The 14,564-nt window shown below is 39.6% G+C and overlaps 1 protein-coding gene across 1 annotated transcript in view; it reads left to right on the forward strand.

Moving 5' to 3' along the window:
- Nucleotides 1–297: 297 nt before the first annotated feature.
- The window catches only part of znrf2b (zinc and ring finger 2b), a 30,612-nt gene continuing 16,345 nt past the window's right edge, over nucleotides 298–14,564 (forward strand). Inside the window, exon 1 of the mRNA XM_028017130.1 lies at nucleotides 298–1,152. Coding sequence (XP_027872931.1) covers nucleotides 744–1,152 — 409 coding nt within the window. The 5' untranslated portion in view covers nucleotides 298–743. The remainder of the gene's footprint in view (nucleotides 1,153–14,564) is intronic.

Raw genomic sequence — 14,564 nt, forward strand, 5'->3', positions numbered from 1 at the left:
AGCTGTATCTAAGGGATGTTAATGAAAGAATTCCTGAAGATCTTACCGGGACGACTGAACTTTATCAGATTCTCTACCTTATTGAAAGTGAACCAAGAGGACTGAAAACTAAAACTCAACCAAAATGTGGTTAAACAAAGTTTCAGAGGTTTTCATATGAAATAGAACAAATGTCACATTGTCTTGGTTTTACACCCAAAGCCCTGGTAATTTAACAACTATTTGTCCATAACCTGTAACATAATGTGACATTGCATTTATTTTGAAGTGTCTCGACGGACGTTGACGTGAGTACCTCGAGCTTTGTCAGCACAAGTCTCCTTGGTGCCGCTGAGAAACGGTTTGCTTCAGACTTTCTCCTCCATCACTTCCTCCTGGGCAGCAATGTGCTGCCGGGGGGCGAGCTGCGAGGAGCCGGCCGCTCAAGTGCGATGCTGCAGCGGGCAGTGAGGAGCGCTTGGCCAGCTCAGACCAGGAGGGGACTCACGGTACCTGCAGCACGAGAGCAACAATGGTCACGGCGTCTAAACTTTCCCACGCATCACCAGCTGGAGTAACGGATGGCTGATCGAACTTCTCCCTGGCTGATGGGATCTTAGCAACGGACAGTTTGTTTCTTTTGTTTTCTTCCAACACCTTTGTCCCGGTATAGATATCTGTCCCGGGCGGAAATCTGGCGCACTGTCCCGCTGCGGCTCGTAGACTGCCTCTTTAAATATCACAGCCAAACAGCGGAGGTTAACATGGGGGCGAAGCAGAGCAGCCCCTCGCCCAACTCTGCCGCTAACGGACGAACCAGAGCCTACTCCGGCTCGGACCTTCCGTCCTCTACTTCCAGCAGCGGCGGCAGGACCGCCGCAGCGGGGGCGGGGGGACGGTACCGCGCACACGGCGTGTCCAGAGCCAGTGGAGCCGCGTCCAACTCCGGTCACCCACACGGAGCCAGGCCCAGGTCCGCGGGGGTCGCCGGGGGTCCCGTCGCCAGAGCTCAGTCCGGCATCAGCATACCGAGCAGCGGCGGCGTCTACAGCTCACCGGAGTCCGGTGGCAGCAGCCCGGAGGAGGCGGCGGACAGGGACCGAAGAGGGAACGATGGTCATCGGCTGGTTATAGGATCATTACCCGCTCACCTGTCGCCTCACCTGTTCGGAGGTAGGTGGTGTGCTCTGTTGACCGCTCAGTGACCTGCGGTGACTCTGTTTACAGGCCGAGCGGTTCGGTCAGGTGTAGTTTAATTTACATGTCCACAGAGGAGGACACCCAACAAGTGTCCCGCAGATCATTTTACACAGCTAGGCTTGTCCAGGTTCTTATCCTATGGAGTGAAAATAGTGTCAAAAAGATTTGTGTGTGCGTAAAATGATTTGTGCGTGCGTAACAGGATTTGTGCGTGCGTAAAAAGATTTGTGCGTGCGTAACAGGATTTGTGCGTGTGTAAAACGATTTGTGCGTGCGTAAAAAGATTTGTGCGTGTGTAAAAAGATTTGTGCGTGTGTAAAAAGATTTGTGCGTGCGTATTTTTTAGATTATTTCAGATTACGTTTTACGTTTCAAGTAGTTCGACCCAAAGTTCTCGCCCTTCTATAGCAATAGCTCATGTCTACGTTAGCTAAGCTACTATTAGTCCTCGATTAGCATCGGTCCAGTTTAAAACAGTATCTTCCTGGCCCATTACAGCCATGTCTACGTTTATCACCATGCTCAGCTATTTTTATGATGCCGACAATAATGTAGGCTTAGGTGACGTCTTTTATTATAATTTATTATAATTATATTTTATTAATTATCTGGCAGATAATTAATAAAATATTCCATATTTAATTTGTATATGTCCTTTTTCAACTATGCAATTTATAAAGTGAAAAATTTAACACTGACTGAAATGTGGAAAACACATACATTATTAGCACTTTTTGGGGACAATAGAAATATAATTTCACTAGATGGCTACAATTACAATTTAGTTAATGTGAAGCACAACTTAACATATTATCTGTCCAAAAATGTAAGTCATCACATGGAAGTAATGAGAAATGTGGTTTGCTCATAATGAAGTAACAGAAATATTAATATTTTAAAGATTCAGCCGAGTTACTGCACTTATATTCAGCTGCTTACAAAGGCTTCAGTGTTGGATGAGGTTATATTTTCAAAATTTGAAATATTGATGATCTGCATGAAACTAATATAAAAAAACGGTGCAGATGTATATGTATGGCATAGAATACATTTGTACATTTGTTAAGAGATGTTCTACGTATTTATTTCTGGTACGAAAGCAATGACCATCATATTCCAGGAAGAAATGTAGAGAAGAGTAAATCTTAAGTGATTACAGTAAGATATAAAATATACAGGTGATAGACGAAACATAAGTCTGTAGCAGAACTAAAAAAAAATTTAAATCAAAAACTACAATTAGTGAGGAGAACTGGGATGAATCCTTCAAATAATAAAAGACGTCACCTAAGCCTACATTATTGTCGGCATCATAAAACTAGCTGAGCATGGTGATAAACGTAGACATGGCTGTAATGGGCCAGGAAGATACTGTTTTAAACTGGACCGATGCTAATCGAGGACTAATAGTAGCTTAGCTAACGTAGACATGAGCTATTGCTATAGAAGGGCGAGAACTTTGGGTCGAACTACTTGAAACGTAAAACGTAATCTGAAATAATCTAAAAAATACGCATTACAACGGTCAGGAAAACGTGCAAATTTTAACATCCACTAACTTCGGACGGTAAACCACGAACATGATCACTCGGCTGACCCGCCATTCTCTTGTTTCTTCTCTCAGTTTGAATGAAGGCTTTTCCCAGTCAGAGCGGAATAAACTTCCGCCACCTAGTGGTTGAATTTTTTACCCAAGTAATTACAGTTGAATAGGTCCCAAATGCGGATTCATATATAAACAATCTTATAGTATTAAAAAGTAGACGTGGGTGTAATGACATATGTATTTTTCTCTCACAAAAATATGTCTAAGCCACGAGACAAGTAAAGAGAGAAATATGTATTGAACTGTGGAAAAAAGAAACAGTTCCGAAGAAAACTCAGATGTCCCAGCTTTTACTAGCATGTAAACGCACCATCTACACACAAATCTTGGAGCTTCCACCGAGGCGTGAAATGAGTCTCAAAAATAGTTGTGCACTCGTAACCGGATTTGTGTGTAACTGCAGTTTTGTGTGTGCGTACCAGGTGATTTGTGTGTACTTTTTCAACATGTATTTTATTTTTAAGGTTTACAAATCCTGTTACGCACGCACAAATCTTTTTACGCACGCACAAATCTTTTTACGCACGCACAAATCCTGTTACGCACGCACAAATCTTTTTACGCACACACAAATCTTTTTGACACTATTTTCACTCCATATTATCCGAGGTCCAAGTTCCGTTCGGTTCTGTGTTTCCAAAATTAAGACTAAAGTTCTGCCCAAACAAAAGCCTTTCTTTACCAGACCTGCAAACTGAAGCCACCTTATTTTAAACCAGATTCTGCTGCCTTTAGAAATGTATGTTTAAAGTTTTTCTTCTTTGTTTTAATCTGTAGAATAAAAAAAAGCTAATTTTAAAGCGTTTTCTAGACCATTACAGTTTAAAGGCTTCTATTCAGTTCATATTCCAAAAATAATTACCTTAATTGAGCCCGTCAGAATGACAAATAATGATGAGGGACTTCAGAAAATACCGTAGTCTGTAATTGTTGTAGAAACTCAACAACAACTTTACAAGTAAACATCTGTACAGTTAGGAATTATGTAATGTCATATTCTAAGTATTTTTTGTTCTTAAGTGAACCTATGAGCATTGGAGGCTCTTCCAACAGGCAGGATGTGTTGGAGGCTTACTACAGTGATATCAGTGAAACTTCAGAAATGTTCTCCAAAAGAACCAAACATCCCAAAACGTTTACTCAAACCTAGAGGAATAAAAAAAAAAAGAGATGAGAAAGTTTCAGGTTATCATAACATTTAATACATAACAAATGTCTGAATGACCAGGATGGGGCGCCCAGTGTTTGGCTGTGAGCAGAAGGAGGACACGGCGCTGTGCTGCTCCCCTGACTGTTCAACTGTTTAGTCCAGGTTTTATCTGGTTCCTAAAAGATCTGAAAATCAGCCTCTGTCTCCTCTTTCTCTGCTGTGAGAGAGAGCGCTGACTGACAGACCCGCCCACCAGGTCACATATGCATGTGTGTGCTGTTAAAGGTTACCCCTGTTGTTGTCTACTTATGAACTTTGTCGCTATATTTAGTAACTTTTCGGACCAAACAAAATCAGAATTGGCCAATTGGCCAGGAAACCGCAGTCGGTCACCTCTAATGGTTGTAACTGCAGCTGTTGTCCTGTCAGTGCTCGGAGTTGACCTGTTCCTCCACCTGACCACAGATTCTCAGTGTGGTCCAGATCTGAGGAGTGCCACAGGTCCATAGCATTTTGATTCTTGAACCCCAGCATGCATCATGCTGAACAACCCACACATAATCGCCAACCTGGATTATGAAGAGGGCCACACATGGATTTTATGTGGATGCTTCACAGCTGGGGCCACACAGGAGTCATGGCAGCTGTCTCCTTCACTGCTTCTGGTGTGTACATAGTCTTCCTAGATTCAAGCTCTGTCTTTTGTCCGTCAGAAAAAAGTTTTCCCAGATATTCAGACCACAGGAAAGACGGTCCTCCTGCCAAGCTTGAGCAAGCTCTGCACCGGTGGCACCATATTTCTGTAGTGCTAAGGATACATCTTGTTGATGATCAAAGAAAAAATTTATTTGAGGTGAAATATTTTAAGTAACTGTTCCCTGTATGTGAGAAAATATCTGGATATGATTTGTAATGATGTCTGTTAATAATCAAAGTCGACTAAACATTTTTTACCCTTTGTTTAGAGGATCTCAGTGTTTATAGTTTAGTAGTTTTCTGGAAGTTTGTTTGAGAATAGTTGAGCATTAAAACTGAATGCTAACTTCTCCATGTTTGGGATGCAGAGGAAGGTTGAAACAACAGTACATCTTTAATGTATTGTGGCACTAAACCGTTCAGTGATTTCTAAACTAACGAAGTATTTTAAAGTCTATTCTCTGTGGACAGACTTCGGTACTGGGGTGAGAAATTTCTTCCAATAATATTGCAAGCAAAAACTAAATTAAAAAAATTTTAATGTGAAAAATAATTACCGTATTTTCCGCACTATGAGGCGCACCTAAAAACCTTCAATTTTCTCAAAAGTCGACAGTGCCCCTTATAATCCGGTGCGCCTTATATATGGACCAATATTGAGTCACAACAGGTCTCGCAACTACGGTAAGCAGCCGCCGACTTCATTTTCCCCAGTAGAGGAAGAAGCGCGCAGTGCACGCTGGGTTTTGTGTAAAGACCTCAAAATGGCTCCTATTAAGAGACACGCTTACGACACAGAGTTTAAGCTCAAGGCGATCAGTCACGCAGTAGAACACGGGAATAGAGCAGCAGCAAGAGAATTTAACATGAACGAATCAATGGTGCAGAAGTGGAGGAAGCAACAGCTGTTCATTTTGGGAGTCAACGGAGTTTTCAGAACGCTGGTTTGTAATCTATTAATAAAGTTTGACTGACCTATCTGACTGTTTTGTTGACATTCCCTTTAGCGCAGTTCCATCTAATGGATGCATAACGTAACCCCGGCCTCTACTAGCAAATATTCTATGCGCCTTATAATGCGGTGCGCCTTATAGTGCGGAAAATACGGTATTTCAAAACTAAAACTTTGAGAAACATCTCAAGTAAAAACAAATTCTGAGAGTAATTTATAATGTGTATACCTGAACATACGTTAATGTAGTTTTCTGCACTTTGAGATTAAATTTTTTTTCAAATATTTTTCAGATTTAACTTTTTTTCTTTTTAATCTGAAAGAATGCATTTTTTTTTTTTTTTTTACAAATTTCATTATATTCACATTCTTCTGCCCCACATTTCTGGGGGTGGGGCTTCCTCCAAAGGATGAGGCGAAGGTGCATTTTTATTTGTCTGAATAAACAAAAATATTTTTTTTTATGTTATTTTACTTTTCTTTTTTTTAGCACCAACAGCATTTCTATTGGTTAGTGTGGAGCAAGTGTGAGCATTTCTATTGGTCGGCACAAAGTTACAATTCCTGGTCTGCTCTCACCAGCAGAGACAGTGTGGCAAGACGCTGAAGGGAAGAGCAGAATCAGTCCAGCCACAGTAAAAATATGTTCATGTATTGCCACACCAAAATAAAAATTAATCCCTGTTGTTCTGACACCGCATTTAGTTTGGATGTTTAAATGTGGAGAGTATTTTGCTTTTGTTTTTTTCAAACAAAAACAAAAAAAAGGAGAAGAGCTCGTATCTGTGTCAAGGCACCCTTAGGACTTCATTTTAACATGAAACCTCTTTCTTTCATGTCAAAATGTAAAACAGGTTAAATGGAGATTGCATTAAATTCGAGCGTAGAAACGAAAAGAAGAATTTGCCTTTGTTTTTTTTTTTTTAAAGAATAGACTCCACGTTCACCAACTCATACTGAATTCAGTATTAGAACAGCAGGGATTCAATATATGAACATACTGATGACTTAGTCACTAGCTAGCTTGCTAATAATGAGCTGAGAACATCATCCTACAACCTTGCTTGCGTTTAGAACACGCATAGTGTTTGGACTGCCTGTGAGGATCAACCCAGAGCAAAAACAAGTAAAGGAATTGTAAGCTCCTCCCCCTTAGTTCTGCAATCCGAGCTGCATGCTCTGAAAGGCTCTCACTATGTGGACTGGTATGATGTGAAGTATACATTGCAGGAGGTTGTAAGTTTATTGCAGAGCGATGATCTGACAACCTGTAGGTTAGTACCACCAGGAGACTTGATTATCTATTTGTAAACCAACTTGCTCCAGTGTTTTATAACGTTTCCACGTTCAGATGATGGATTGATCAGAGCTCTGGGAGATGTTCAAAGTTTTAGAACTTAATGCTGCTTTTAACTTCTCCACAACTTTCTCCCCGCGGTGTTCCTTGATCTCCAGAGACATAACAGCTGAGTGAAGAAAGTTAAATGACTGGATATTCTGTTAGGACATCAGAGTACAAAGGGCCTGAGAATAAAATCATGTTTTGTTTGTCTACATAAAAAAAACCAAAAATATATTAAGGCAATGAACCATTTTCCTTCCACCTCACAGCTGTAGGCTTCGTGTTGATCTTTTTTCACCCAGTAAAGGACATTAACGTTTGTGGTTGTAACAGGACCGAATGTGAAAGGTTGCAAGTTTTGCTGTCAGTGAGAATCAGATGGAGCCTAACTTCAGTTCTGTTTTAATGTTTCAACATTTATTTTCACATGTAAAAAAAAAAAAAGAAAAATGAAACCCAAATTCATTCTTTGGTGGTTTTATTGATTCAGTGAGCCTTACTTTCAGTCATACTGTGGTAAGAGAAATGTTTAGTTTAGAGACAGAGCTGATCAGGAAGGACATGAGTTTAAGTGGACCTTAAACTCAGGCTTCAGGTGCGTGTGTGTGGGTGCGTGTGCGCGCATGTGTGGGTGTGTGACCTTTGATATGAGCAACACCTTTGAATGTCCTGCACATTTAAATAGGCATGCATTCAGTCAGAGGTTTCTCAGTACCCTGTCACACCAGGGCAAAGTTTTTTTTAAATTCTTTTTAGTATCTCTTTCCATCTTTTGGTTTGCACTGGCCGTATCCAACAAACCAAACAGGTTGGGCATGACTCAGCAGCTGAGAGCTCAATAATTAACATAACCTGCTAAGTTTCGGTCTTCTATAAAAGGTTTTATGACTAAATCAGTGATGTACACTCATGCAGTTAAACATGTTTGCAGATTTATCTCTTTATGTCCAGTAAGAATAAAGGATCTTATTTAAAAACCACTCAAGGAGCACCTGATGAACACGTTTCAAAATGTATTCTAAAATAAATTTAAATAAATAATTTAAATAAATTTAATAAATAATTTATTCTAAAATGGCTATAAAGACATTTACCCCTGAGTATACAGATATTATGATATAATCACCTTTTCCCTTACATAATGAATAACATATTACATTATGTCATCATTTGTTTCAATAAACAGGCCAAACTAAAAAGAAAAAGCGTTGTGCAAATAGGCAAGCTTTGCTGCGTTCAGAGGAATTCAGGTAAGCAGCATTCGATCAACGTGCGACTCAAAAGCAGATTTGGCCATTTGCCGATTGTTCAGCTGTGTGTGTTAGCACAATCCCAAGAAGGAAAGAAATCACCAATGACCTTACACAAGCAATTGTTGCTTCTCCTCGACCTCATAAGGCCATTTCCAAACAAATGAGATTATCCACAAGCCAAAAGCGTTTAGGACAGCTGCCAAGAGAACAAGGAGTGAAGATTCCTTACAAATTCAGGCTCGGGATCCAACTGTTCAAGGTTCAGAGAACTTTAAAAGAACCCAAGGAGTCCTTTTCAGACTCTACAGCCCCAAGCTCTGTGTTCACAACATGTGAGCAAGAGGACAATAATGTTTTGGCCGGATCCACAAACAATTGACAAGAGGCTCTATGTTGGACTTTTTTAGAAACTTCACGTGAATCGTGTCCGTATGCAAACCAAAAACACCTGGAAACAGTCATGTCAGTTACGTCATATTGGGCTTACCCGATTTTCACTTGCACATAGCATAATAACAATGGCGGACCTCTACTTTCTGTTTGTACTGCTGCGCCACTTCAGATTATTAAGGTAGTTATTATTCTGTTATTAAAGCAAAATTTGCTCATTGTGGAATATTGAGCAAATTAATATTGCTCAATATTAGTAATTTGTAGCCTGTGTCTTTGTGTACAAAGACAAAGACACAAGACACACAATAAGACACAAGTTACATTCATACAGCAGGCAATTCCACCCAAATCAGATTTTGTTTGCTCAATTTTGACCCATATTCAACTTTATCGTGGCAGTCTGAATAACCAAAACTAATCTTTTCACCCAGAAAAATAATCCAATCTGTGCCACTTCCATATGGTACTAAATTGGTTATATATCCGATACTTTTCAAAGCGTCTGCAGTTTGAATGGTCATGTGACAATTTATCCAACTTTTACATCACTGACATGAGACCAGAAGACATAAGCAGTGGCTGAAAATATAATTATGAAATTATGAACGAAGACTGTGACAGTGAAGCACATCACATCACAATCCCATTACTCTTGGTTCTGACGACACATTCACCAGACTTCAGTTCTCCTCAAAAGGCCATTGCTAGTCATTATGCTTTCTTTTTATTATCTAAAAGCGATCTGCAGATGATGGCATCCATTATTACTTCCATAAATAGTTTGCTGATGTGTAACATCAATGTTTTTGTTCCTCGCATGAGGGGTCGTAAACCTTTCACACAAGTCTGAATGACGGAGGAACAAAAATGCAAAAAAAAAAAAATGGATTTTAGCTATTTTTTTGCTAAAATTCTCAATCTGAATTGAGCATTAGCACTTGCTGTTTGAACATAGACATAGATTACATAAGCAAGATCACATGTGTAACCTCAGAAGGGTTACAAAAACACAGCTCTGGATATAAATGTACACAAAGTTTCACCGCCCCCTACAGGCCTGGCATATGCAGTGCTATTTGCCCACAGAGAGGTTTCATTCCACAGTTGTGTGAATGGGATTTGATCACAAAAACAATGTAGCAGTTGGATTTTTTTTTGTATTCTGTTGGCATATTCTTCTTGGAAAGTATACTTTTATTTTGCGTTGTGCCTCAACTAGCCCTCTTAGCATGGCCATGAGTAAGCAATAAGTGGAACATGACCAAAACTCAGTTCAGTTATCAGCAAAGATCAGTCTGTAGGCATTTTTCAGTTTCCACAGTAAATGTTGGAGTTTAGAAAGAAAACTGCAGGTGCTGCTGTGTGTTTCTTACTGTCTGTAGATGAGAACATGTTCTTGTTTTGAGTAGGAATAAAGAATACAGTGTGCCCAATTACTGTGGAAATAAACACCGTTCTAAGAATCTTGAGCTTTCACTCACTTCTATAAACACAGCTGTCTTTCTGAACTGTATAATCTCTCAGTGCACCTTGGTTTATATGCATCTGGTCAGTTTTCTTCATCCAACCAAGTGGTTCCCAAAGATTTTCTTCTGGGCCCCCCCAGTTGTTCCCAAGGATTTTCTGGGCCCCCCTATGGATTACAATAAAATTCCCCCATGAAAAGAAAAAAAAATCAACTGGGTACACACATCGTTCAACCAGACATAAACCTATACACATATTTTGTTTTCAAACTCCACTGAAGTTTATTTCACACTTCAGGTCGCAACAAAACACACTATAAACCATCTTTACAGTGAAACACTTTTATGTTACTGTTTTTTTTTTTTCATTCATCCATACCCCCCCAACAATTTCACTGCGGCTCCCCAAGGGGGCGCGCCCCACACTTTGGGAGCCACTGATCTAACTTAACATTCAGCATGTGATTCAGTTATGGTATTGTTCCAAACCGCCTACATTACCAAGAACAATCAAACTTCAACAACCTGATAAACATTTTAATTTGCGAGTTGTATAAAGCAGCAAAGCTTTTTCACTTGTAAAACACCAGAATCTAGTAAAGTTTCAGTCTTCATCATGAAAAAGTTATGACTTTGCTCCAACTCTATCCTGTGCAAACTGATGGATCATGGAGGCCCATATTGGAGAAAGTGTTGGAGTAATTTGAACTTGGCATGGTGCTTTGTGTTCTTGGATTTCTGGGCTGATGCAGTCAGGAAGAATCATCCACACAATCTATAATATCTGTGTGTTTGTGCAGTGATAACTTGAAGTTATGCTGCAACTATTAATGTTACAGTCTCAATAACCATGACCCCTGACCCTGACCCCTGAGAACTTTAGAAAAGCATTGTCCAGGTTGAGAAAAAAATCTCACCCATTGTTTTGTCACACAGAGCGCGATTTGATAACCTTAATAACGATGTAGTACTTGGAGATCCTGGCTGATTCCAGACCAAGACTTGGCGATCATTACAAAGAGCTGATCACCAAGTAGAAGATTTGATCACTATGATATGGATAAAGGTTTTTTCTTTTGATTATTGGGAAGGATGAACATTTCTTTTTTACTATATTTGATTAAAAATACTATCAATAATATTATTCTACTCTTTCTGTGATGTAATTTTTTTTCATTGTTTTGTTAGAGAGGTACCAGTCCTATTTCCTGTTTTGAATCATTATTTTTAGCAGAAGGGACCGTCTCTTCCCTCTCCAGGCCAGAGCAGTTATTAAAAACCAGTGAGGAGGTAAAACAGTGCCTGATTTATATATGCATATTTTTAAAGTTAACTTTATTCTATTAAGTTTCTTGGTGCCATTATGTGTCTAACAGAGTGAGGAATCAACAGTGTCCTGGGAAAAGCCATGCAGGTCAGTGTGAGGCCTGTTGGGAATGATGAGCTATAGTGAAGTCAGTGTTAGTTAGCTGCAATCTGTCCTGATGAGATAAGCTTGTGGCAGCTTAACCTGACTTCCTAGTATCTCCTGCTAAGGGCCTTTAGCTGGACACCAAAGGCTCATTTCTTACGTATTTGTTTCCAGTTTGCTCCCTAAATTGAAAGTTACAAAATTGCACCTTTTCTCCTCCCACTGTGGCATCCAGCCATCTGGAAAGGCTTGGTAGAGACAAGTTCCACATTTGAGCTGTTGAATTTGTTATGTTTTTGAATGAGAACCTCTTCTGCAATGCTGTTGGAAAGTTTGTCCAATCAGTTGTGGTCATCTGTCTTAAGAGCAATCATGAACTACATGTTCGAGCAAAACTGCCCAAATCGGTTTGCAGTGTCCAAGTTGCATGACGAAAATCACGTCATTTTGATCTCAGCCTCATGTCTTCCCCATCTGCATGCAAAACTATTATATGATTGGTCAGAATCGTGGTTGGTTATGCGGAAACCAGCTCCGACTATTCAACTTCCAGTTGATAGTTTTGAGGCGCAATTGTCCGAAGCCATAAGGAAGTACAATTGTTTGACACCAACACTGAATAGCCCTCTTGGTTCTGGTCCAATGTAGCGGAACTTGTGGACCGTGATGGGTGTGTTCAAAAACGAGTGTCCTGCAATTATGTGACGGTTGGACTTCGGTCTGACCATGCTGGGCCCTCTGCAGCATTCACACAAATAAAGAAGTCACATGATCTCATGCAGTCACATGAGTGCTTTTAGTTTTTCCTCATGTTTTGCTGTTCACCTTTAGTGTTCCAGCAGCTGAAGGTGGGAGTTGTGGCCTTATCTGGGAGACAGTGGCGTGATTAGAAGGCTTGCCTCTTATTTGCAGCTTAAACGAGGTGCATAGTGCCAGAACTACTTTACTAGTGAAGATTTAAATCTGCATGAGACATCAGCAAATATAAATAAGTGGTTATTATTATGAGGAATATTTAAAGCACAGAAATGATACAGTTGAAAATGTCAGTGTTTCAGAACACTTTTATACTGGAAAACTAGATTGTTAGTCAGAATTTTTTTTAAGGGTTTATTGGCTCTAGTGGCCTTAATTTGATAGTGAATTGACAGGAAAGTGGGTAATGAGAGAAGATGAAGACATGTGACAACAGTCATTGAACCTGTGATGTCTGCATCAAGGACTAAGGTTTCCATATGTGGGCTATGCTTTAAACCTGCGCCACCAGAGCACCCCCAGTCAGAATCTTTTTAACACTGAGTTCAGTTGATGAGAATTAAAAAAAACTAAAGTTAGTGGAATTACTTTGATATACTCTGTTCTTACTGTATTCCAGGGCTTAATAGTTTGTCTTGTAACTGATTTTATGCTGTCCCTCTCTTAATAACTTGCGTCACTAAATGAGAAGACAAACTTGTTGTCGTCATTGTTTTAAATTGGGGCTTAACAGTGACGAAGGTCATGTTTTGGGTCCACTTTTTGGAATGTGTTTTTCCATTAACCGGGAGGTGTATTTTAGTCTCCCAGTGCTGTGTTTGTGTATGATGCTAATATTTACTGAGGGGAGACAAAGATCCTGACTCAGGTAGGCGTCTGGGCCACATTAGGTAGACATGCCTTGTTCATGTGGCTGAGAGCACATTTATTCAAACCTCTCCCCACATTCTACTTACTCTTTCACACTTCCCCCTGAAGTGCAGGTGCCAGTAATATCAATTATATGTGAATGATTGTCTGCTCTAATATCAGCACGGTAACCCTCTGCTGTACTAAGGTACAGTATTAGTAAGGTAATACCAGTTATTTTGGACTGACTTTCTGTGCAGTTTCCTTCTCTATAGTAGACAGATCTCCTCTCACTGTCAGATTGTTGGAAAGGTAAATAAATTCACATCTTGCCAGACATTCAGCTTCTGTTTCAGCTGATTTAAGCAGTTTTAACCAATCAAAGTTAAAATGTTTATATCGGACTGATATATTTCTGAATGTTAACAATAACAGGGTGCATTGTTCAAATACGGAGGAGTTTAACAGGCAGATCAAAGAAATAAATTCAGGGACCCGTATGTTGTTAAAACGAGAAACCTTATCATTTTAAGGAAATATAAGACTCAGTATAAATGGATATATATTTCATTTAAACCAAAATGTGTTCTCGTTTAAACGAGAAAGATCGTAACATTGAAACACCACCTCTTGAGTGTCATTCAAAAGTAACAGAGTCGAAATACATATTAACAGTGCTGCTTGACTTGCTATCGGTTGGCCTTTTGTAAAGGAGCCGATTCTGGAACACCATTTATTTTCCTTGGCACTGATTGGCTGTATTTGGTTTGGAATATATTTATGCATATTAAGGAATATTTGATATTTGAATTGTTGAATTAGGCAGTTTTAAGCATTTCTAGAGGTGGTCTCAAGTATTCGCAGATTACTTGTGGGTTTGCATTAAATCACACCCACACATATTTATTAATACTGCAGGGAAGGAAAGTATGACCCATACTCGGAGTTAGCCCATTAACCAATTTCGTTGTGTGTTGTTTGCTTTTTTTTTTTTTTTACTTTTGTGTCAAATTTTAATAAGTAGCAATTGAAGGGTGTGACTTCTGTTTGTAATAAAATTATTTTAAAAAAAGGTAACTGGGTCTTGATTTTAAAGCTGTTTAATACAGGTTATATTAAGCATCTGTTTAAAACTGTTTTAATACAGCCTAATACAACTGTATTAAAGAAAGGAAGAAAGGGTAGTGTCTTCCATCTTTTTGTGAGTCGAGCTCTTCCAAACTGCAGGCCGACTGCAGAGAAACGAGGTGATTTAATTGGCCCAGGAAGGTGGCCTGCTCCTTGCTCCAGCTACTTTTCACTCAGAGATTCTGCCTAGCCATGTGGAAAACTAAAGTTCATACAGAAAGGATCGGGAGTCGTTCAGCTCCTCCTGATGTCTGTGTGTACTTCCCTGAGTTATAGAATGAAGGGCTGCCATGCAGTGTGGATGGTCAGTGAACTGATCAATACGATAGTAATTCATAAATCCCATTTAATAGCATGAAGTGGAAGATGTGCTGATTCAGGAG

The sequence above is a fragment of the Xiphophorus couchianus genome, chromosome 5, assembly GCF_001444195.1.
Source record: "Xiphophorus couchianus chromosome 5, X_couchianus-1.0, whole genome shotgun sequence".
Lineage (NCBI taxonomy): Eukaryota > Metazoa > Chordata > Actinopteri > Cyprinodontiformes > Poeciliidae > Xiphophorus > Xiphophorus couchianus.